Genomic DNA, 26,390 nt, shown 5'->3' with positions numbered 1-26,390 from the left:
CAGCAACATCTTAGTTAAGTTCATTGTAGTTTTCTGGTTCGAAAAGAGCTTATGAGGACAAATGAGTCGCGGTAGCATACCTCAAGCATTTTGTAAAGATGCTTGATTTTGCTCTTCTCGGTTTCTTTCAGCGGGATTTCATTCTCTTTAAACTGCAAGTACTGTGTATAAAGTGCCTGTAAAAATAAATAAAAATAAACATTAGTTCAGTGTAAACGTAGCAACATATCAGAGAAATATAGAATCAATACATTTTGTCTATGCTAATACACATTCATCTAATATCTGTGTATACTCACACTAGTCTGCTTTGAAATGACTGTACCACACAGAGCTCCTGTCGTATTAGCAGCTTAAGGACTATTTGAAGTAAACAGAGCTGCTCTCTGACACCTGTCAAAATCGCTCGCTTTAATATTTAATTTCATTAACATGACACTACTTATGGGCTATTTAGCCTCAGGCTTTCAGGTCCAAGTACTGTAAACTGATTTCCAGTTTACTGAAAACCAACCAGACAAACATTCCAGATATTGGAGGCTTATTGGAGGTTAATTCTTGATCAAACTACAGTGGCTTGCGAAAGTATTCACCCCCCTTGGTATTTTTCCTTTTTTGTTGCCTTACAACCTGGAATTTAAATTGATTATTGGGGGGTTTGTAGCATTTGATTTACACAACATGCCTACCACTTTGAAGACGCAAAATATTATTTATTGTGAAACAAACAAGAAATAAGTAAAAAAAAACAGAAAACTTGACCGTGCATAACTAGAGACACCTTTTGCAGCAATTACAGCTGCAAGTCTCTTGGGGTATGTCTCCATAAGCTTGGCACATCTAGCCACTGGGATTGTTGCCCATTCTTCAAGGAAAAACTGCTCCAGCTCCTTCAAGTTGGATGGGTTCCGCTGGGGCACAGCAATCTTTAAGTCATACCACAGATTCTCAATTGGATTGAGGTCTGGGCTTTGACTAGGCCATTCCAAGACATTTAAATGTTTCCCCTTAAACAACTTGAGTGTTGCTTTAGCAGTATGCTTAGGGTCATTGTCCTGCTGGAAGGTGAACCTCCATCCCAGTCTCAAATCTCTGGAAGACTGAAACAGGTTTCCCTCAAGAATTTCCCTGTATTTAGCGCCATCCATCATTCCTTCAAATCTGACCAGTTTCCCAGTCCCTGCCGATGAAAAAATCCCCACAGCATGATGCTGCCACCACCATGCTTCACTGTGGGGATGGTGTTCTCGGGGTGATGAGAGGTGTTTCTTTAAGCAATGGCTTTTTTCTGGCCACTCTTCCGTAAAGCCCAGCTCTGTGGAGTGTAAGGCTTAAAGTGGTCCTATGGACAGATACTCCAATCTCCGCTGTGGAGTTTTGCAGCTCCTTCAGGGTTATCTTTGGTCTCTTTGTTGCCTCTCTGATTAATGCCCTCCATGCCTGGTCCGTGAGTTTTGGTGGGCGGCCCTCTCTTGGCAGGTTTGTTGTGGTGCCATATTCTTTCCATTTTTTAATAATGGATTTAATGGTGCTCCGTGGGATGTTCAAAGTTTCGGATATTTTTTTAGAACCCAACCCTGATCTGTACTTCCCCACAACTTTGTCCCTGACCTGTTTGGAGCTCTCCTTGGTCTTCATGGTGCCGCTTGCTTGGTGGTGCCCCTTGCTTAGTGGTGTTGCAGTCTCTTGGGCCTTTCAGAACAGGTGTATATATACTGAGATCATGTGACAGATCATGTGACACTTAGATTGCACACAGGTGGACTTTATTTAACTAATGATGTGACTTCTGAAGGTAATTGGTTGCACCAGATCTTATTTAGGGGCTTCATAGCAAAGGGAGTGAATACATATGCACGCACCACTTTTCCGTTATTTATTTTTTAGAATTTTTTGAAACAAGTAATTTTTTTTCATTTCACTTCACCAATTTGGACTATTTTGTGTATGTCCATTACATGAAATCCAAATAAAAATCCATTTAAATTACAGGTTGTAATGCAACAAAATAGGAAAAACCCAAGGGGGATGAATACTTTTGCAAGGCACTGTAGGGATCTTTCTACCATTCAATATGGCAGGAAGTGTGCTAATTCAAGCTGCATTTGATGTACAGTGGGGAAAAAAGTATTTAGTCAGCCACCAATTGTGCAAGTTCTCCCACTTAAAAAGATGAGAGAGGCCTGTAATTTTCATCATAGGTACACGTCAATTATGACAGACAAATTGAGAAAAAAAAATCCAGAAAATCCCATTGTAGGATTTTTAATGAATTTATTTGCAAATTATGGTGGAAAATAAGTATTTGGTCACCTACAAACAAGCAAGATTTCTGGCTCTCACAGACCTGTAACTTCTTCTTTAAGAGGCTCCTCTGTCCTCCACTCGTTACCTGTATTAATGGCACCTGTTTGAACTTGTTATCAGTATAAAAGACACCTGTCCACAACCTCAAACAGTCACACTCCAAACTCCACAATGGCCAAGACCAAAGAGCTGTCAAAGGACACCAAAAACAAAATTGTAGACCTGCACCAGGCTGGGAAGACTGAATCTGCAATAGGTAAGCAGCTTGGTTTGAAGAAATCAACTGTGGGAGCAATTATTAGGAAATGGAAGACATACAAGACCACTGATAATCTCCCTCGATCTGGGGCTCCACGCAAGATCTCACCCTGTGGGGTCAAAATGATCACAAGAACGGTGAGCAAAAATCCCAGAACCACACGGGGGGACCTAGTGAATGACCTGCAGAGAGCTGGGACCAAAGTAACAAAGCCTACCATCAGTAACACACTACGCCGCCAGGGACTCAAATCCTGCAGTGCGAGACGTGTCCCCCTGCTTAAGCCAGTACATGTCCAGGCCCGTCTGAAGTGCATTTGGATGATCCAGAAGAGGATTGGGGAGAATGTCATATGGTCAAATGAAACCAAAATATAACTTTTTGGTAAAAACTCAACTCGTCATGTTTGGAGGACAAAGAATGCTGAGTTGCATCCAAAGAACACCATACCTACTGTGAAGCATGGGGTTGGAAACATCATGCTTTGGGGCTGTTTTTCTGCAAAGGGACCAGGACGACTGATCCGTGTAAAGGAAAGAATGAATGGGGCCATGTATCGTGAGATTTTGAGTGAAACCCTCCTTCCATCAGCAAGGGCATTGAAGATGAAACGTGGCTGGGTCTTTCAGCATGACAATGATCCCAAACACACCGCCCGGGCAACGAAGGAGTGGCTTCGTAAGAAGCATTTCAAGGTCCTGGAGTGGCTTACCCAGTCTCCAGATCTCAACCCCATAGAAAATCTTTGGAGGGAGTTGAAAGTCTGTGTTGCCCAGCGACAGCCCCAAAACATCACTGCTCTAGAGGAGATCTGCATGGAGGAATGGGCCAAAATACCAGCAACAGTGTGTGAAAACCTTTTGAAGACTTACAGAAAACGTTTGACCTGTGTCATTGCCAACAAAGGGTATATAACAAAGTATTGAGAAACTTTTGTTATTGACCAAATACTTATTTTCCACCATCATATGCCAATAAATTCATTAAAAATCCTACAATGTGATTTTCTGGAATTTTTTTTCTCATTTTGTCTGTCATAGTTGACGTGTACCTATGATGAAAATTACAGGCCTCTCTCATCTTTTTAAGTGGGAGAATTTGCACAATTGGTGGCTGACTAAATACTTTTTTTCCCCACTGTATAATCACGTTTCCTTTGTGATTTACCTTGAGTTCCACTGGGTTGTTTGGGAACGCTCTGTCTGACATCACTCCCACGTTGTGTTTGATCCACTGGCTCAGGTAATTCACCATGTTCTGGTACTCTACCCATTTGATATCAACATCCTGTTAAGAATACAAATATACGTTTTAATCAATACATTGGCTCATGTAGGGATGTGTGCATTTTCTAAATGGAGCAAGTTCTTGGGGTAGAGCGTACTTTGAGTGTATTTCAAGTCGTTCAAGCAATACATGTTAGATCTATAGGGCATCTGCAAATATTACCACTGTACAATGTGCTAAACACCAGCTTGTCATAATATTTATTTGAACAGTTGGTGCTATACAAACTAAACTACAAAAATAAGTAGTTACGGCTCTTTGCTGTGGTTATTAGTGTACACACATCTCAGCATTCTTCCATAGCCTTTAAAACAACATTTCTACAATGTTCTAACACCTAAATACTGCCTTTTAGCATCCTGCTCAGACTTATTTGCCTCAACAAAGCCAGACTGAATAAAATGCCTTCTCTTAGACATATGAGTTATGCAATGGAATGCATATTTGCATATAACATCCGTGCCCAATCACAGCCAAGAATCAAGTTTAGAATCAAAGTCGAGATCCAAGTGAAGAATACAGTCAAGAACGTATGCCAAAGGTAAGGCAAAAATACTCGTTACTTGATGTGAATCCAAAGGATCTGTGTGAAATATACAGTGAGGGGAAAAAGTATTTGATCCCCTGCTGATTTTGTACGTTTGCCCACTGACAAAGAAATGATCAGTCTATAATTTTAATGCTAGGTTTATTTGAACAGTGAGAGACAGAATAACAATTAAAAAATCCAGAAAAACGCATGTCAAAAATGTTATAAATTGATTTGCATTTTAATAAGGGAAATAAGTATTTGACCCCTCTGCAAAACATGACTTAGTACTTGGTGGCAAAACCCTTGTTGGCATTCACAGAGGTCAGACGTTTCTTGTAGTTGGCCATCAGGTTTGCACACATCTCAGGAGGGATTTTGTCCCACTCCTCTTTGCAGATCTTCTCCAAGTCATTAAGGTTTCGAGGCTGACGTTTGGCAACTCGAACCTTCAGCTCCCTCCACAGATTTTCTATGGTGGATTACGGTCTGGAGACTGGCTAGGCCACTCCAGGACGTTAATGTGCTTCTTCTTGAGCCACTCCTTTGTTGCCTTGGCCGTGTGTTTTGGGTAATTGTCATGCTGGAATACCCATCCACAACCCATTTTCAATGCCCTGGCTGAGGGAAGGAGGTTCTCACCCAAGATTTGACGGTACATGGCCCCGTCCATCGTCCCTTTGATGCGGTGAAGTTGTCCTGTCCCCTTAGCAGAAAAACACCCCCAAAGCATAATGTTTCCACCTCCATGTTTGACGGTGGGGATGGTGTTCTTGGGGTCATAGGCAGCATTCCTCCTCCTCCAAACACAGCGAGTTGAGTTGATGCCAAAGAGCTCCATTTTGGACTCATCTGACCACAACACTTTCACCCAGTTCTCCTCTGAATCATTCAGATGTTCATTGGCAAACTTCAGACGGCCCTGTATATGTGCTTTCTTGAGCAGGGTGACCTTGCGGGCGCTGCAGGATTTCAGTCCTTCACGGCGTAGTGTGTTACCAATTGTTTTCTTGGTGACTATGGTCCCAGCTGCCTTGAGATCATTGACAAGATCCTCCCGTGTAGTTCTGGGCTGATTCCTCACCGTTCTCATGATCATTGCAACTCCACGAGGTGAGATCTTACATGGAGCCCCAGGCCGAGGGAGATTGACAGTTATTTTGTGTTTCTTCCATTTGCGAATAATCGCACCAACTGTTGTCACCTTCTCATCAAGCTGCTTGGCGATGGTCTTGTAGCCCATTCCAGCCTTGTGTAGGTCTACAATCTTGTCCCTGACATCCTTGGAGAGCTCTTTGGTTTTGGCCATGGTGGAGAGTTTGGAATCTGATTGATTGATTGCTTCACAGGTGTCTTTTATACAGATAACAAGCTGAGATTAGGAGCACTCCCTTTAAGAGTGTGCTCCTAATCTCAGCTCGTTACCTGTATAAAAGACACCTGGGAGCCAGAAATCTTTCTGATTGAGAGGGGGTCAAATACTTATTTCCCTCATTAAAATGCAAATCAATTTATAACATTTTTTACATGCGTTTTTCTGGATTTTTTTGTTGTTATTCTGTCTCTCACTGTTCAAATAAACCTACCATTAAAATTATAGACTGATCATACAAAATCAGCAGGGGATCAAATACTTTTTTCCCTCACTGTACATGCAGTGATTTATTTAACATGGTGATAATCACATTCATAAAAGCACATTTTACTCCTTATGCTTTCAAGAGGAATGTACACTGCAGTCAATTGCTTAAAAGGTATAAGTCAACCCATGCTGTTAATATGAATATGCTGCTTTGTATTGAGATGTATTTTGCTTTCATTATATTGTTTTTTAAATACGAAACTCTTCTTAACTCTAATTGCATAGGACATTTAAGTGCACTGTACAATAATCTGTTCATCGTGTACGTACATTTGCATTGATACCGTCAACACCATCAGGTACTTTAGGGAAGACATCATACAGTGTGGAGACGTATGTGATGACTGACTTCTCATCAGGAGACTGCACATCCACATCTGGTGAGAAAAGGTGAAATTAGATCCAATACACAACATGGTCATCATAAGTAAGTATTTAAAATCAGACATGAATACTATGTGTGATTTGAATCCTTTATATTCCATTTGCTTGTTGTGTTGTTTTAATTTTGAAAAGCATTTAATAAAACAAATAACAGTCAGTATAAATGTAGGATCTTAATTTGAATCAGTTTGCTACAACAGGAAAATAATCCTGCAGCAAACTGAAATGTGATTTATTATGTGGATTTCAATTAATGGAAATATTTTTAGGGGTTGATACATTTTTCATTAGGGAAAATACATTCTGAAATTGGAAATTACAAAGTTCAGAAGCCTTTTTAAAGCTTAAATACACTACAAGTTTAAAATGTCCTACACTGCAGGAACGTCTCCTGCAACAGGGTGATCAAATGAAGTCTGTAAGTAAAGTGGTGCTTAGAAGTCATCTCCCTGCTCGGGCAATAATGCATTGCATTTCTTCAAGCTGACTTACTCTAGCAAAGAGGTGTTAATGGCTTGGTGAATGTTTATCTGCTGTGTCAAACAAACCGTTAGAGATGAGCATGTGGATCAACAGAACAACTCACCCTCAGGGTCCAGTAGTCTTGCCACCCCAAGCCGTTCAGCCACACCAAAGGCCTGTTCTAAGTTTGACCGGCTAGTCTGGGCCGACACCCTGCCCATATCCACCAGATCAGGTCTGCAAAGGAAGAGAACATACTAATGGGAGCTCATCTGTTTTATGAAATGTTAATATGTGATACTTTTGGAAGAGGCAGAGCACAAATGTAGTATATTGGCAAATAATCATTTAGGGTGGTTTGCATTGTTATGTTTCAGGTTATTTCAGCTATTTCAGCACACACTATACTTCTTGAAATATGTTGGTATTAGTAAGGAACTTCTCATTGAAAAAAAAAATGTTTGTAGGAAAGTTTTAGTGTGATGAAAAAAGAATTAGCAATGTAATATCAGCCTGTAATATATTGTAATATAAGACTGTAAATAGTAAGCTAACTACAGAGGAAATGCCTAGGGACGCAGTGCAGTCCCAGACTTTCCAGTGAAATAAATATGTGTTTGCTCAAGAGCCAAAGACAGTCAGGCCAGCCAAACAGAGGTCAATGGTTACGTTAAACAATTCCACGTGACCCACACATACGTCAATAACTTGTGTTGGGTTATGTGTCCATTGAACTTGAGAAGGCTAGGACTGCAAATAGTGATGTGACATTGACCATAACAAACAAAAGGGAGGTGGGAGAAAGGAGAAATACCTTTCCATCTACTGCAGTCTAGTTAATGTCATTTTAGGTCAGTCCAACAAGGTAGAATATACAGGGTCTTACTGAAATCCGATACTGTCTAACTGAAAATCCAACCACTAAGTGCTGCCTTATTGGGTTGATGGGAAACAGAGAAGTCCTAAATTGAATTGGTGCATCCTAAGTTGAATGCACCAATTTGTAAGTCGCTCTGGATAAGAGCGTCTGCTAAATGACTTAAATGTTAAATGTAAAGTCCAAGATTCAAAATGTGGTGGTGAATCACAGACGTGACTCAGCAAAAGACACACAAGTCAACAGAGGAGGAAAATAGTTTGGTTCTTATGTAAATTGTTGTTGTTATACACTGGAAAAATACTCATATAAGGTGATATTCCAGTTAAACCCTGATGAAAGACTAATGACGGAAAAATTGCTTTTAATATCTTTATTTTTATTTTTACGTAGCGCAAACAAGAAGGCCACTGTGCTGGAAGTTATATTTCAAATTAAATATATGGATTGGTGATATAGGCGTCTCTTTTTCAGATACAGGTTCTGTATCTCAAGTGTTAGCTGTATTTGTAAATGGTGTTGTACCTGTATTTGTGAATGATGGCATTGAACAGCCTCCCGTCCCTCCAGGAGGTGGTGAAGTTGTTACAGCGTACACCCACGTAGCCTTCTGTCATCTGTTGGGACCACATCAGCAGCCGCTCCTTGGCTGTCATGTCCTCCGACTCCCCGCAAACATGGATTTCAGAGATCTGGAAAGGAACAACACAAACAAGATATTATTAGGAACAACACAAACTAGTCATTACACCTTCATTACCATCAAACACCTAAATTACCATCAAACATGTGGGTGAGACAGACCATATCGGGGAGAATAAAGTATATCATATCATACCTCATGGAAATGGAAATACTTCAGATGTTAGGAACATATGTTTGAATTGGAAGCCTTTCTAGAGTCACAGACTGAATAACTAATAACAACATACATTTGCTAAATTCATTATATTGTGTTGAATGAATACACACATGATAAATGTCTGCACCAAATTCCTATAGCTACACCTCAATAATTCCTTATTTGGTTCATACTGAATCACAGTGTCCCTATTGGAAATGTTAAACATGTAAAATTGCCAGCTGGATAATAAATAAGCCATTAGTTGGCACAGGTTTAAGAGTGAGGGTATGATGATCTTAAACCAAACACATCCCCCTGTCGTTTCAACACAGTTGACATCAGGAAGCAGTTCCATGTATCTATAGCTGGAGGAAAAACATGATCACCTCTGACCTTGACAACAGGAAGTGGCCTTTGAATCCCCTCCTGCTGTGTTGTCATGCTTCATGTTTTGCTAGGCAATGCTGACCTAGCTACACTTTAACAATAGTTGAGCAAGCAAAATGATGGTAGCACTTTATTTGTAAAGTCCCAAATATATGGTTTGTACAGTCGTGGTCAAAAGTTTGCAATTAATTGCAAAGTCCCTCTTTGCCATGAAAATGAACTTAATCCCCAAAAAACATTTCCACTACATTTCAGCCCTGCCAAAAAAGGACCAGCTGCCATCATGTCAGTGATTCTCTCGCTAACACAGGTGAGAGTGTTGACGAGGACAAGGCTGGAGATCACTCTGTCATGCTGAATGACTTAGAATAACAGACTGGAAGCTTTAAAAGGAGGGTGGTGCTTGAAATCATTGTTCTTCCTCTGTTAACCATGGTTACCTGCAAGGAAACACGTGCCGTCATCATTGCTTTGCACAGAAAGGGCTTCACAGGCAAGGATATTGCTGCTAGTAAGATTGCACCTAAATCAACCATTTATCGGATCATCAAGAACTTCAAGGAGAGAGGTCCAATTATTGTGAAGGCGTCAGGGCGCCCAAGAAAGTCCAGCAAGCGCCAGGACCGTCTCCTAAAGTTGATTCAGTTGCGGGATCGGGGCCACTTCTCTCCAGGAAAAACATCAGGGACAGACTGATATTCTGCAAAAGGTACAGGGATTGGACTGCTGAGGACTGGGGTAAAGTCATTTTCTATGATGAATCCCCTTTCCGATTGTTTGGGGCATCTGGAAAACACCTTGTCCGGAGAAGACAAGGTGAGCGCTACCATCAGTCCTGTGTCATGCCAACAGTAAAGCATCCTGAGACCATTCATGTGTGGGGTTGCTTCTCAGCCAAGGGAGTGGGCTTACTCACAATTTTGCCTAAGAACACAGCCATGAATAAAGAATGTTACCAACACATCCTCCGAGAGCAACTTCTCCCAACCATCCAAGAACAGTTTGGTGACGACCAATGCCTTTTCCAGCATGATGGAGCACCTTGCCATAAGGCAAAAGTGATAACTAAGTGGCTCGGGAACAAAACTACGAAATTTTGGGTCCATGGCCAGGAAACTCCCCAGACCTTAATCCTATTGAGAACTTGTGGTCGATCCTCAAGAGGCGGGTGGACAAACAAAAACCCACAAATTCTGACAAACTCCAACCATTGATTATGCAAGTATGGGCTGCGATCAGACAGGATGTGGCCCAGAAGTTAATTGACAGCATGCCAGGGCGGATTGCAGAGGTCTTGAAAAAGAAGGGTCAACACTGCAAATATTGACTCTTTGCATAAACTTAATGTAATTGTCAATAAAAGCCTTTGACACTTATGGAATGCTTGTAATTATACTTCAGTATACCATAGTAACATCTGATAAAAATATATCATAACACTGAAGCAGCAAACTTTGTGAAGAACAATACTGGTGTCATTCTCAACTTTTGACCATGACTGTAGATGTTCAGTATACTGTATGTTCAACTAACTGTCAACAGAATTGAAACTATCAATTAACCTTAGCCCTAAATCTGTCCCAAACCGGTGAGTAAGCAAAAATGGACATTGAAATTGGGGTTGAATGTGAGTAACATGACATACAGTGAGGGAAAAAAGTATTTGATCCCCTGCTGATTTTGTACGTTTGCCCACTGACAAAGACATGATCAGTCTATAATCTTAATGGTAGGTTTATGTGAACAGTGAGAGACAGAATAACAACAAAATAATCCAGAAAAACGCATGGCAAAAATGTTATAAATTGATTTGCATTTTAATGAGGGAAATAAGTATTTGACCCCTCTGCAAAACATGACTTAGTACTTGGTGGCAAAACCCTTGTTGGCAATCACAGAGGTCAGACGTTTCTTGTAGTTGGCCACCAGGTTTGCACACATCTCAGGAGAGATTTTGTCCCACTCCTCTTTGCAGATCTTCTCCAAGTCATTAAGGTTTCGAGGCTGACGTTTGGCAACTCAAACCTTCAGCACCCTCCACAGATTTTCTATGGGATTAAGGTCTGGAGACTGGCTAGGCCACTCCAGGACCTTAATGTGCTTCTTCTTGAGCCACTCCTTTGTTGCCTTGGCCATGTGTTTTGGGTAATTGTCATGCTGGAATACCCATCCACAACCCATTTTCAATGCCCTGGCTGAGGGAAGGAGGTTCTCACCCAAGATTTGACGGTACATGGCCCCGTCCATCGTCCCTTTGATGCGGTGAAGTTGTCCTGTCCCCTTAGCAGAAAAACACCCCCAAAGCATGATGTTTCCACCTCCATGTTTGACGGTGGGGATGGTGTTTTTGGGGTCATAGGCAGCATTAGTCCTCCTCCAAACAGGGCGAGTTGAGTTGATGCCAAAGAGCTCGATTTTGGTCTCATCTGACCACAACACTTTCACCCAGTTCTCCTCTGAATCATTCAGATGTTCATTGGCAAACTTCAGACGGGCATGTATATGTGCTTTCTTGAGCAGGGGGACCTTGCGGGCACTGCAGGATTTCAGTCCTTCACGGCGTAGTGTGTTACCAATTGTTTTCTTGGTGACTATGGTCCCAGCTGCCTTGAAATCATTGACAAGATCCTCCCGTGTAGTTCTGGGCTGATTCCTCACCGTTCCCATGATCATTGCAACTCCACGAGGTGAGATCTTGCATGGAGCCCCAGGCCGAGGGAGATTGACAGTTCTTTTGTGTTTCTTCCATTTGCGAATAATCACACCAACTGTTGTCACGTTCTCACCAAGATGCTTGGCGATGGTCTTGTAGCCCATTCCAGCCTTGTGTAGGTCTACAATCTTGTCCCTGACATCCTTGGAGAGCTCTTTGGTCTTGGCCATGGTGGAGAGTTTGGAATCTGATTGATTGATTGCTTCTGTGGACAGGTGTCTTTTATACAGGTAACAAACTGAGATTAGGAGCACTCCCTTTAAGAGTGTGCTCCTAATCTCAGCTCGTTACTTGTATAAAAGACACCTGGGAGCCAGAAATCTTTCTGATTGAGAGGGGGTCAAATACTTATTACATTTTTTATATGCGCTTTTCTGGATTTATTTGTTGTTATTCTGTCTCTCACTGTTCAAATAAACCTACCATTAAAATTATAGACTGATCATTTCTTTGTCAGTGGGCAAACGTACAAAATCAGCAGGGGATCAAATACTTTTTTCCCTCACTGTATTGTAGCAGTCGTGTTCAGTAGATTTGGGGGCATACTAAAAGGATGATGCTATGTGCTGCCAGATTGAACCACTAATTTGTGTAAAAATGGCTCAAATGAACCACATGTCCACAAGGTTGTTGCACTTTCCTATACTTGGAATTACGTCATGGAAAATAGTGGTCTCGCCGTTATAAGCTGCTTCCTTTGGTATTTTCCTTTAGAAAAAAAGCGGGGAAATCTAGTAGCAAAACACAGACAATGATATAAGCTGTGTCTGAGAAGTAAGGAGTGGGCGAGTTGCATGGACCTGGGCAATCAAATCAACATTTCAAGGAGAATCAAAGAGAACAAATAACCTTTCCAAATGCCAGCTGTTTATCACTGAGGTACACTAAATCTTTAAGATCAAAAACCTGTTTAGAATCTGGTTTGACATAATGGGTAGAATCTTAGTACCAAGCTTGAGCTGAGGTGAGGCTCACAAGAAACACTGCTGAGTGAAATATCTTGTGAGGAGAATCATAGCAGTGAAACAAGTTAGTTAACTACTCAGCACTTTGTAATTATCTTGTAATATTACAGCTCTACATCCCAGCATGTGATGATGCCAGTTATGTTTGACTCAAAGGGAATCTTACACTATGTCATAGTATAATTATAGTTGTCTTCTGAATGGTTTTAGAGAGCAAATGGTGGTTAGGAGTCTGCCAGTACAGCATATGGAAAGATTGTGCTGTGAAATCAAATCACACATCAACTCAAAACATGTAACACCAATGCAATCGAACAACACTTCACAGAAGAGCGAAAACATACGAAAGCACTGACCATTCATGACTATTCAAAAGATCATGTTTGCTATTTTAAATAACAGTGCATCTGTATCATGTAAGAGCAACCAAACCAAGCCACCAGTTGTACAGTATTACAGAGTTACAGTAGCAAGCTACTGATACGGTAGCACATTACATTTTGGTCCACACATGTTGTCTGGCTATAAATAGCCTGCACTTGGTTTACCTCTTGTTGGGCAGACGTACACTTGGCAGACGCTTGGAGAGGCTCCATATAATCTGGAGAGAGGGACCCTCCATCAGAGCAGCTGTGGGACCTCCTCCTCCTCTTCCTGTGCACTTGAGTGCGCCATATGATTTTGGGGAGCCCTTCTAGGTTCCCAGATTGGTTGTAATCTCCGCCTCCTCTCAGGGTCCGGAGCATATGCTCCACGGCTCCGAATGTCACGGCCCGCCTCAGCTGCCTATGTAGCAGCTTCTTTTCCAGCAGACCATCCTTAGGAGTGATACTCCTGGAGGTCTTGGTGATGCCATGGAGCTTTGCCTCTCTGTCTGTCTGGTGAGCAGAACTTCGTCCAGATCGCAACGCTAACTTCTTCCCAAGAGGAACTTTGGGGACCTCCCCAACATACACCCCTTTGCTGATACTTCCCAGCCTAGGTCTGGGTGTCTCCCCTTCCGGTGCTCCCTCCATCCCAGCCTGGCTCTCCCTGATGCCCCTGTCTTCTCCATTCTGGAGCTCTACCCTCCTGGGGATATCCTCCTCACTCTGGACACTCTCTCCTCCTCGGCTCCGGAGGGATTCCGGCCTCTGAAACTCCCCCGATTTCCTCTTCTTCTTCCTCTGGAAGTAGCGCCGGCCACTGAGCTCTTTGGACTCGGGGCTGAGCGGAGCTTTGGTGGGGTCCACATAGCATTCCTCTTTTGGGCCCCGTACACAGCCACAAACGTTGCCCATGACTGTCAGTCATGCATTCCCTTTCTATAAACAGTGTTTAGTTCCTTCTAACTGTAGTTTTCATGCTGGGATTCTGCAAGTGAACTTAACTTGATCTAGAGCTCCGTTATTCCACCAAGAGGCAGCCATACTTTCCCTCCAAGGGGGCAGAGAGGAAGCGATGGCAGGCAGCCCGGCAGCAGACACAAACACCCCTCCCCTCCATACAGAGCTGGGTTGGCTGGGGAGAGAGAGTCTGTCTGTCTGTCTGTCAAAAACTCCCAGAAGAAGCTGAAATGTCCCAGGCACTTTCTTCCGTCACTCCTTTCTTCAGTGACTGCTCTCCTCTCCTCTCGACTCTGCTCTCAGGAATCGTCTCTCAGACTCTGACCTTTGAAACGTTTCCCTGGCCCGGCTAATTCAACACAAGCACCATAAATGCACCGCAGGAGAGGCAGAGGCAGAGGCACAGCCATGTCCCACACATTTCTACCTCACAGCTGAAAGAGAGAGAAACAGCTCTGGTTCCTGTTTTGGTCCGTTCCTCCTGTGCTGTCCTCCTCATCTGAAGTGTAAACACGGGCACCTCCAGACCCCCTCCGGGTGTTAGGTTTCCCCAAATGTGCCTGTCTGAGGAGGGTGGAGGGAGCGAGGGGGAGCAGCGGGACAGGATCAGATGGCTGTCGGTTTTCTGCTCTGCCGGCTGATGGCCACTGATTACACCGTATGGGAAAACTTTGCTCAGCAAGTTGGACTACCCTGATAGGCCGTACCAAGCAGAGAGAATCCCTGCATATCATAGGGGCTTTAGAAATAACAGGACTGCATGGGTCAACAAAAGCAGCCAATGCAAATCCTGCCAGGCTAACAAAGCACTTTCACTTTGCCTATTAATCAGACTGTATACAATCGCAAAGCCAGAGGTGGGGCTTGAGTCCAATGGTTTAAACAAACACTATTATCCAGTCGGATCATTGCCATCCCATTTCAAATGGGGGCAAATACAGTATACACTTTGCACAAGAAGTGACTCATGTATATGACCTATGGAACAAACGTAATGATTTGATTATATGTCATTATATATGTGACGTGTAGCAAGTACGGTCCATGAAAGGCATATAAAGGTTTATTTTTTATTTTTTTATTTATTTTTATATTCAACAAAATGTTCCTAACAACCACAAGTGAGTTGACAAATGGAGTTAAATTGGCAAGGCCACGGGATGAGCGTTGATTGAAATAGTAGATATAATTCCTTTGCACAGCCCAACTAAAAATAACTGTCCCACCAGGCTCTGGCACTATTCTGACGACAGTGACATTTCCCCTGAAGGTTACAGTCTGCTAGGCCCTGCAGTTTACATACTGTATACCTGGCTGGCTGCAGTATATACACAATACACAGTATACTGCACAAAAGCAAAACTACTTCAATAACCATAACACAAGAGCAGCCTATTTTTACTTTCATAGAAAATCTACTTACTATGTAAATGTTCATATTCATTCATGTGGTGTTTCAATAATATCAGAGTTTTGACAAACTGTAATTTGTCATTCATTGCAAACCAATGTGGAAAATATAATTACAGTCTTCCAGCATCGAATAAAGTCTTAAAATATAGGCCTATATTTTGCTGACTCATCTTAGCCTTTTTTTGCAACGTCATCATACTGTATCCTTTCATTGTTTTTATCCACCCGTCTAACAGGATGTTAGTGCTCCCTGCAAATGGCTCTGTCTTTAATCTCTTGTTTGATCGGCAAATGACAAAGGCTAGAGACGGGTGGAAGGACAGAAGGAGGGAAGAGAGAGAGACGTGTACATTATATTGAGATGAAGACTCCATCCTGTCACATTCGCCTGTATTATCTACCCTGGTGAAACAAGTCAAAGCCTCCGTAGATTGGTTTCTGTCAGTGGGATTTGTCATTTGTTTTCGTGTGCCTCTCCGTCCCCAGTTTATTGAGACATCTGACAGGACCTTGACTGTCAGTCAGACGACACTGCAGAGACCAAAGAGCTACAGTATGGAGCATCGTCATTGCAGTGTATTCAGGTTTCACTGCAGTTATTCACATGAAAGGAAGGCAATGCACCAGCCTTCTCAATATGCATCCCATTGTAGGAAATACAACAGGGACTTCAATGTATACAGTATGTAAACACACCTGGGAGACACCTTTGTAAACTAATTCTTAACAAGAGGTAATAGTCTTAACTTCAAATCGCTACAGTCTTTAGCTTCAGTTCCTATCAAACCATAGCAAGTGATGGATGAATGACACATTCTCAGAAGACATTCTTAAAAGGAAAAATATCAGAGAAGTAATACAATGTCATTGGATGAGCATGACCGAATGGCTGGATCATCATAACTTGGTCCTCCCAAAACCTTTCCGATAGAGTCACGTAGCATCCAAACAGGGTTGGGTTCATCGCTATGTCACATTGTGTTTCTGCCAGCTGGGCTTAAACCCCACACGTAACTGATCAACATTTTCTCCCTCTGTGCCCTGCAACCCTGAAAAATCAAGAAGCTACAGGTCCATAGCTACTAGCTAGTACAAATGCCCAACGGCTTGCATGAGTGACAGGGGCAGGTGTAGGCACACATCACCCAAGCTACCTGTCAGCATGTTTTATGATTCCAAGCCATAAGAAAAAATGTAAATGATTGCATTTTTTCACCACTTCTTCAACAAGCACTTCAAATGATTCACTTTCAAAATATTCAGTCTTTTATTGTGTTTTTACCAGACCTCGAGGAGTCTGGGCTGTGCAGGCAACAGGGGAGAGAGAGGGTAGATGTTGAAGCATGCAACTGGACATATCTGCTCTCTGTCTGTTGGATTGTACAGTACACTCACAGAGAAATATAAGAATTCGGTCAAGGAGTTTTCGATTGTAGATTAACTGTGGCTAACTATCAGTGCTTATTTTTCCATGTCCTTCTACCATGGTCTGGTTCTAGGTCAGGGTGTCATAACGCTAGCTACTGCTAACATTCCTCTCCCATACTGTAACCCAGTAGTCAAGCCTGCAGACTGTGCCAGAGATATTAATAATCCATAGCAGGGGCCTGAGAAAGAGAGAGAAAGAGAGAGAAAGAGAGAGAGAGAGAGAGAGAGAGAGAGAGAGAGAGAGAGAGAGAGAGAGAGAGAGAGAGAGAGAGAGAGAGAGAGAGAGAGAGAGACTGGTGTGCTTCACTAGGCCTCAGAAATGCAACACTAGATCCTCCTAGTGCTGCTACTGATGAAGCCAAACACCCCCCAGTGTGCAGGCGTGTGTGTGTGTGTGGGTTTACGGCTTGACGGCAAGCCTATAGCTTCCATATGCATGTTGGAGAATGTACAGCTGCAGCAACACAGTAAAAACTGTGTGGTACTAGACAGACATGGGCACAAATGTTCTCAGGGTGTGGGGTCTGCTGTAGCCTGTGAAAACAATGGAAGGAGGGACACCGAAAACGGATTAACATTAGGCTATAGGCGGGATGAAGAAAGGGACACTTACTCTACACCAGGACTGCCCAACCATGTTCCTGGAGAGCTACCGTCCTGTAGGTTTTTGCTCCAACCCTAATCTAGCACACCTGATTCTAATAATTAGCAGGTTGATAAGATGAATCAGGTTAGTAACACCTGGGGTTGGAGCGAAAACCTACAGGAGGGTAGCGCTCCAGGAACAGGGTTGTGCAACCCTGCTCTACACAAACAAACTATTTCCTGCACTCATCATCACACAACACATAACGCTGGAGGGAGGGACGTGTCCAACGTCTTCCCTCCTTTTAATTCAACACTGAAGCACAAACAGTACAAACACCTAATTACCATTTAGCCATTTCAGCTCAGATAGCCATTAGCTCGTGGAGCTAGTGCAAGTCTTCAAGTGTCCAGCAAGGTTACTAATCACACCATTACAACACCATTCTCAACATCCACCTGTCATTGTCACTGGGGAGCTTTTACACTTGTAAGTGCAGAACTGGAAAGAGACCATCGCTCTCAGGAAAGGACCCATTACTACCCTAAGTGAATATCGACACATCTGAATCACCAGCCATCAATAGAATATGTGCAGAGTGGGTGATCATTCTTATTCTGTCACTTTTAACAGCCATAATAACTGAGGCATAATAATAACTATAATAACTGAGGCATGTACATGTCATTGCCAAAATAAAGGAAACAAAGTACACTACCGTTCAAAAGTTTGCGGTCACTTAGAAATGTCCTTGTTTTTGAAAGAAAAGCATTTTTGTTGTCCATTAAAATAACAACAAATTGATCAGAAATACAGTGTAGAAAATAAATAAAAATAAATATGCCATTTAGCAGACGCTTTTATCCAAAGCGACTTACAGTCATGCGTGCATACATTTTTGTGTATGGGTGGTCCCGGGGATCGAACCCACTACCTTGGCGTTACAAGCGCCGTGCTCTACCAGCTGAGCTACAGAGGACCACAGACATTGTTAATGTTGTAAATGTCTATTGTACCTGGAAACAGCTGATTTTTAATGGAATATCTACATAGGTGTACAGAGGCCCATTATCAGCAACCATCAGTTCTGTGTTCCAATGGCACGCTGTGTTTGCTAATCCAAGTTTATCATTTTAAAAGGCTAATTGATCATTAGAAAACCCTTTTGCAATTTTGCCATATCTCAGACTGGGCAATAAAAAGAAAAGATTAAGATGGGCAGTCTGAGATATGGCTTTTTCTTTGCAACTCTGCCTAGAAGGTCAGCATACCAGAGTCGCCTCTTCACTGTTGACGTTGAGACTGGTGTTTTGCGGGTACTATTTAATGAAGCTGCCAGTTGAGGACCTGTGAGGCGTCTGTTTCTCAAACTAGACACTAATGTATTTGTCCTCTTGCTCAGTTATGCACTGGGGCCTCCCACTCCTCTTTCTATTCTGGTTAGAGCCAGTTTGCGCTGTTCTGTGAAGGGAATAGTACACAGCGTTGTACGAGATCTTCAGTTTCTTGGCAATTTCTCGCATGGAATAGCCTTCATTTCTCAGAACATGAATAGACTGACAAGTTTCAGAAGAAATTTATTTGTTTCTGGCCATTTTGAGCCTGTAATCGAACCGACAATTGCTGATGCTCCAGATACTCAACTAGTCTCAAGAAGGCCAGTTTTATTGCTTCTTTAATCAGCAGAACAATTTTCATCTGTGCTAACATTATTGCAAAAGGGTTTTCTAATTATCAATTAGCCTTTTAAAATGATAAACTTGGATTAGAAAACACAACGTGTAATTGCAACACAGGACTGATGGTTGCTGATAATGGGCCTCTGTACACCTATGTAGATATTCCATAAAAGATCTGCCATTTTCAGCTACAATAGCCATTTACAACATTAACAATGTCTACACTGTATTTCTGATCAATTTGATGTTATTTTAATGGACAACAAAATTGCTTTTCTTTCGAAAACAAGGACATTTCTAAGTGACCGCAAACTTTTGAACGGTAGTCTATTTTGAAAGCAGGTGCTTCCACACAGGTGCGGTTCCTGAGTTAATTAAGCAATTAACATCCTATCATGCTTAGGGTCATGGATAAAAATGCCCAGTTGCCCATTATTTTCGCTACCATGGCTAGAAGAGATCTCAATGACTTTGAAAGAGGTTTAAAGGGTGTGTGTGTGTGTGTGTGTGTGTGTGTGTGTGTGTGTCAGTCACCAGATCTCAACCCAGTTGAAGACTTATGGGAGATTCTGGAGCAGCGCCTTTATTTCCACAACCATCAACAAAACACCAAATGATGGAATTTCTCATGGAAGAATGGTTTCGCATCCCTCCAATAGAGTTCCAGACACTTGTAGAATCTTTGCCAAGGCGCATTGAAGCTGTTCTGGCGGCTCCTGGTGGCCCAATGCGCTATTAAGACACTTTACGTTGGTGTTTCCTTTATTTTGTCAGTTACCTGTATGTGCCAGCAGGCAAACAGCCACAGACATAGGCCTATGTTAAAATAACCATTGGCATGACACTTTGTTAGACTGGTTTGACATCTTGTGGCCAACGAGGGAACAACAGCTATAAAAAGAGAAACTGACAGTTTAGTGGTCGCCAACCTTTTCTGAGTCAAGTTCACTTTCGCAGTCAAAAAGCTAGCTGCGCTCTACCGCTCAGATTTTTTTTTAAACATAACTTAATTTTTTTTTACATTAACCTAATAAAAACAGTTCTGTAGGAATGAGGTTTGTGCAGTAGGCCTAATACATTATCACAGCATATTGGATATAGGCCTGGCCTGCCTATTGTTCTTCTCAGACCATATTATATTTCAAAACTCAAGCTTTGACAACAAAATAGATCAGTTGGTGTTGCACTTGCGAGGCACGGCTGAGTATAAATTGAAATAATTTGCAAATAATTTCCTTTTTTATTTTACTGGACTGACCTGCATGGTGCTTTCAAGACAAGAGGGAACTGAAAAAAAACTAGGCCAAATTATGACGTCAGTGATCTTCAGGTCGGAAAGTCGGAGCTCTAGAAAGATGCCCAAATTCCCGGCTTGGAATTCTGAGTTGGATGATGTTCAAAACTATTTTTCCCAGTTGGATCTCATTTTATTCAGAGTTCCCAGTATTGAATGCACTGAAGTCAGATGTCTGAGATTTCCAAGTTCCCAGTTCCCAGTTGTTTTGAACACAGCATTAGTCTCAGCAGAGGGATGGAGAGAGCAGCAGAAGGTCTGCCTCTCATGGTCCCTGCTCTCTCCTTCCTTTCCTCCAGTGAGACTGACCAGAGAGGGGACACTGTCTTCCACCTGATGGCGAAACTCGAGTCACACTGTATCTGCCTCATGCACAAATTCATCTTGTTCCTATGACCAGAGAAAGTGAAATATTCCTCAATATTAAAATAAACACTACGAGCTGCTAATACACTTGGCTACTCATTCATTGCAGCTGCTGTGTGAGTGGAAGTAGGGAGAAGCGTGTTTTATGTTTTGTAATAGTGTTGAATAAAAACAGTGTTGACAGTGCTGAATAAAAACGTAAAAATGAACTCACTCATAAAAACAGCAGCTCTTTGCTGTATTCTTCGACAGTCTCTCTCTGGTTATGTTTTTAAAAGTTATGAAATCTCACATAGGCTAGTATCAAACTTTGTGGCCAGGTTTGTGGAAGCTTTAGGCACGGTGATTTGAGCTATCCAATTGGCCAGTGCTGTTGGCGAACTCGATTTATCCACAAATCTCCCGCTCTTTTCAGACAAATGAAATGGTTCAAAATGCTAACATTTTGCCTACCCGGTGCTCAGGGCTTCTGACTCAAGTGCACCTAACGTGAACAGCAAAACACAAATTTAGAAAAAGGAGCGCAAGCCTTTATCATTGGCTTTTCTACAGAAAAGTTTGGTGATCGACTAGGAATGCCTTGAAGATCAACCAGTCGATCACGATCGACCGGTTGGTGACCACTGGTTTAGATGGTTCAAACTGAACCAAATGTCACAGTCTTGTGCAAGTTAATCCTAAAACATACAGAACTGTAGCGAGTTTAAGCAACACGCTAGCTTTTCAATCACACTGGCTTCAATATACTATAATTTACTGTAAAATGTAAGAGAAACATAATACCTCAATCCAGAACCTTTTAAATGACAGATATCTAAATTTGGTCGAAACAAGAGACCTCATCTCTCAGCTCCATACATGACATAATATAGCTGGATATGATCCTCCTATTCCTCAACCAAATTAACAATAATAACACAATGGCATATGAACACTGATTATCATTTGCTAAGAAAAAAATAACAGCAATGGAGAAAGGATACTAGCACACTGATTCACATAGCCGCAAAATGAAAAACACAGTATGAACAAAATGTGTGATTTGTGATGAACTCTTACCTGAAAGTGCAGAATTATGGTCCATATCAATCCCAGTGTCAATTTGGGATTCCCGTCTGTGATGTCATCATTCCTGATGTTGACTAGTTTGACCTGAAGAAAACAGTTATAAACAGTTGTATAATAAGCCTGATACACAGAAGTGATGCATTCCAAATCTACATCAGCTTAAGAAATGTTTTATATTGATCCGCAAAGCACCTTTATTCTTAACAGTGTAGGTTAACATCCCTGAAGAACAGCTGAATACGTCTCTATTTCAACTGGTAATAAACAGTGTACATATACATGAGTGAGAATTTGAATTTGTTCATCAGTATTAGTGTCATCATACTCACTGTAACAGATCATTTAGAAATCCCCTTTTAAATTAAGCATAAAAAAAGCATAAATATTATGAGGGTAATGTCTGAGTGGAAATCCCCAAAACAGATGCTACCATCAACTGGTAACGAAGTTGTCCTAGTAAATCACAGTTTTACACCTTTATACCACAAGAGGGCACTATAGTTTATAGTAATGTGCTGAAATATCATGTTCTCATTCTAATAAACTAATGCAGTTTGATATTGTTCCAAATAAATATTCATCATTCCATATGCAAATACTTTATTGTGGTCCGTTGTCTGAAATTGCCATGCTTGGTACTCTACCTAATTTGATTGAAAATAATATGCCATTATGTTTAAATCATGGCCTTTCATTGATATGCATGACAATCCCTGTCATGTGCAAATAAACGCAATTTTATTTTATTATGAGAGAGGGAAGCAAGCAGTGAAACCAAAAGCAGAGGCAATTTTCTTTCACCCTTTAAAATGGTGCTTTTTCAAGTCTGGGCATAGCTATTTGTAATAATATAAGATCTAATCTATCCTTCCCACAGTTCATTGCAACATTGATGCCACCTCCACCCTTATTATGATACATTACAGCCTTAAATCAACAGCAGGGTAGAAAAAAAGCATGTGAATCTTTCATTTGTCTGTTTATGAATATGAATGAGGTGTGAATGGGCCTGGTATGTCATTAAAACAATGGCACAATTTAATGATCTATGAATCCTTTGTCTCAGGCCTTGGGTTGCTTTCACTGACGTCATCTCTGGCAGGCTGTAGCTGGGCAGTGAGCACTGTTCTCCATCTCTATCACTTCCTGACTGTGGTGGATGTGGGGGAGGGGCAATCAGAGACGTAACCACCCTTGGTAGATGGATTCAGCATGTCCTCTATTGTGAGTCATGATGAGGGAGGTATTGAACCCTTTATGAGGTAATGATATTAGTTATCCCTGTCATGGTATGAGCAGTGTTTCTGTTTTGATGTGGGCATTCAGTGTGCTTTTCAATAGCTTCACATGGTGAATTGGTTATCAGAAATTCCTCTACACGTATGTTCTAGCATTCCGGGCAAATGTGATTGATTCTTACCTGCCGCCTCTTTAAGTAGTCCAGTGCTATCTGTACATTCTGGAGTCTGTGGAACCGCATCCTCCCTTTTTCCCGAGGCTGTGGGCGTAGAGGAGGAACGGGAAGAGGTGGACATGTTAGTGACGTTGCCATGTGGTTTCTCCCTTTCCAAGGACCAGGGACTCACCAGACCATTAGTAGTATGAGGACACAGGCAATGCTTCTGCCAGGGTCTTACCCACTCATCTGCTGAGGGAAATAGAGAAAAACCAAAAGGGAAGGAACCAACAAATCCGGAGCCAGGGTGGTCATTGCTACAAATCACTGCTATTACTACACACCAGGGGCGTCAATTGGGTATGGTAGTCGAACATACCCTAGCTCAATACGAACAATTTAAAATAGGCTACTCAAATAATTCCAATCCTGATTAAAAGGCAAATGCAGTTTAGCGGTATTACTGGGCTGACTTCAGGACCATGCGGACGCCTGGGAGAGGGAGGAAAGGCTGTTTGTATGGCTGGCTGGCTTTATGAAGAGCGCATCTATGCAGCTGTAGGCAACAGCACAACTTTTTCTCAAAACAAGGTAAAGATGGCTGTAGTAGATGGCTTTAGCTAGGTAACTGCAGTTTGACTTGACATGAAACTAAACTAGAGTGTAGAAATGCAGTAAATGAGCTTCAATTTGATCAAAATTCACTTGAGAGGAATTTTCATCAAATGTCAAATGTTTGTATCACTTTGCCGTAACCTAGGTTTAGCTGAAATGACGCAACTGTTACACACTGTATTTACTAGATAGAAAATGCATGTATCTATGCACTCTCAACTGTGAACTGACAGAACACATCATCTGATAGAATCAGTGCTGACTTGGGCAGGAGCTTACCGGAAATGAGTGAAAAACTCATCCCAATGAGGACTAATCACACAAACAATAAAGGCCTTTCCCTAATCCAAAAAGCATTTAGGTTTCATATAGCTGTGAGGACTGAGTGTCATAATATGAGCAGAGAGCCAAACTCCTGTGACAATGGAGGGCCACAGCGTGAAATAATGAGATGGAAACTGAGTCACAAGCCAGCCAGTCCCCTGCCGATCCACAACAGCAGAATACGACCCAGGGATGAGCTGCAGCACAGCCCTCTGGATTCAGTAATTACTCTCCTGGCTAGCCAAGAGAAGAGGCAGAGGAATCCCTTTCACTTCAATAGCAGAGTGACAACATTCAAAAAGCATTTTCCTCAATGGCTCACTCTCATTAACTTGGCACAATCAGTCAAGTGGCCTTCTGTTGGTATACAATGAATACAATAGAAAGCCACTATCTGATGAAAAATGTCCAGTGGTTCATAAAGTTTGACATTCAGTTTGATTGAATGGCTCAATGATGCACAAAGCTATTGAGGTTGGACTTAAACACCCAGGCCGAGATCTTGTGAATCACACAGTAATGTGTTGTGTTTCAAATGTGATTGATTTGTACATGCTCTTGCAATCCAAGATGAAAGTGCATGGTGAGGTTCTTTTACTTTACTATGGCATGCACAATATATGTTTTTTGTGTTGAGAAAAAACAATGAATTGAACATGATCTTGGGCCTTTAGTTCATAAGCCAAGCACATTTCAATCATGTAATCCATCTCTGCTTCTCCGCTAGAATTTCTAAAGCAATACATTGGGCCACTCCCTATTCTACACAGCAGCATCAAGCACAGTGTTGCACACAAACTTCTATCATAAAATCGAAGAGAATGCAACTTGACCTAACCATATAAACAGATTACTATAGTGCTTACTACGGTCCACTAAAGTAAAAAGCCTGCGGTGGGATTGTTGTTCCACTCTCGTTAAGGTCCACGGAACGCGCTGCATTAGTTGTGTTACAAGGGGGAGGATGGCGAACCACACCTACCCCCTTATCATCATCCTGCGCATCTCCATGCTGCTCAACCGCACATGCTTCTGCCGAACTCACCAACCGCAATGTCTTGAGGTAATCACGCTCCCTTGGCTTACCAGGCCGAGTATACGTGAGCGCATGAAAGAAACACAAGGGGGAGACAAATAGACACGGACACAAGTTGGACAAATGAAAAGGAGGACATAAAATGAACAGAACAAATCCAAAAGAGAAGAAAGGAGGAGGAAGAGAGTAGAGAGGAAACAGGATGTAAACAAAAGAACGTGTGGGCTACTTCAAGGAGAAATATTAGCTACACCTATTTTAGAGGGAACCTCATTTTCTCCTCACATGAGTTACAGAGAACTCATGCTGCAGCACCCTACCAAACAACAGTGACATCAAAAGACTGCTATGATTATGATTCATTTTCATATTCCCTAATGTGATGACATTTGAGTATGACATTTGAGGGATAACAAACAGCCTTAATCAAAATTCCTTGTCTACGTCTCCAATCCAGCCATAATTTCTATCAAGTCGTGTTTTGTTTGGAACGCAATGACATTACAAACATTGAAAACAAGCATTGTAATGTTGTTAGTTTCTCCCTAGCCTCGAAGCATAAATTGTCCTGGGGCGTTTTCACATATCAGATTGTCTAATTCATGCATCTGATTGACACTATAACTGTAGGATATACTGTATATGTGGGCTTTAAGTGTATATAAAAACAAAATATATTCTTGCCCAAGAGGTTGCTTCAGGATCTAGGACCTGATTGATAAACAACAAAGTGATATAATACACTCGTAGAAAAAAAGGTGCTATCTAGAACCTAAAAGGGTTTTTCGGCTGTCCCCATAGGAGAACCCTTTGAATAACCCTTTTTGGTTCCAGTTAGAACCCTTTCGAGTTCCATCCCACTGGGCAAAAACTGGTTGCATCAACGTTGTTTCAACAATTTAAAAAAATCTGATGACTAAAACTGAATGGAAATGCAAAAAGTCATCAACGTAAGGGAATTTCGTCTTTTTTTCCTCTAACTTTTAACCTAAATCCAACGACATGTTGACATGTTTGTTTGATTTCACGTTGAATTCCCATTAGTTGACATCTCAACCAAATGTAAATCAAAACTAGATGCTGAAATTACTTCTGCGCCCAGTGGGATGTAGAACCCTTTCCACAGAGGTTTCTACATCGAACCCCAAAGAGTTCTACCTGGAACCAAAAAGGGCTCTCCTATTGGCACAGATGAAGAACCCCT

At 41.8% G+C, this 26,390-nt stretch overlaps 1 protein-coding gene across 1 annotated transcript in view; it reads right to left on the bottom strand.

The window, feature by feature from the left end:
* The window catches only part of dst (dystonin), a 193,936-nt gene that overhangs the window by 113,020 nt on the left and 54,526 nt on the right, over positions 1 to 26,390 (bottom strand). The window contains 7 exon segments of the mRNA XM_045222968.1: positions 81 to 176; positions 3,734 to 3,853; positions 6,295 to 6,401; positions 6,995 to 7,107; positions 8,273 to 8,439; positions 21,807 to 21,899; positions 23,236 to 23,313. Of these exon segments, the coding sequence (XP_045078903.1) occupies positions 81 to 176; positions 3,734 to 3,853; positions 6,295 to 6,401; positions 6,995 to 7,107; positions 8,273 to 8,439; positions 21,807 to 21,899; positions 23,236 to 23,313 (774 nt within the window).

The sequence above is a fragment of the Coregonus clupeaformis genome, chromosome 1 (genome assembly GCF_020615455.1).
Source record: "Coregonus clupeaformis isolate EN_2021a chromosome 1, ASM2061545v1, whole genome shotgun sequence".
Lineage (NCBI taxonomy): Eukaryota > Metazoa > Chordata > Actinopteri > Salmoniformes > Salmonidae > Coregonus > Coregonus clupeaformis.
This window is presented reverse-complemented; position numbering and strand designations above follow the sequence as displayed.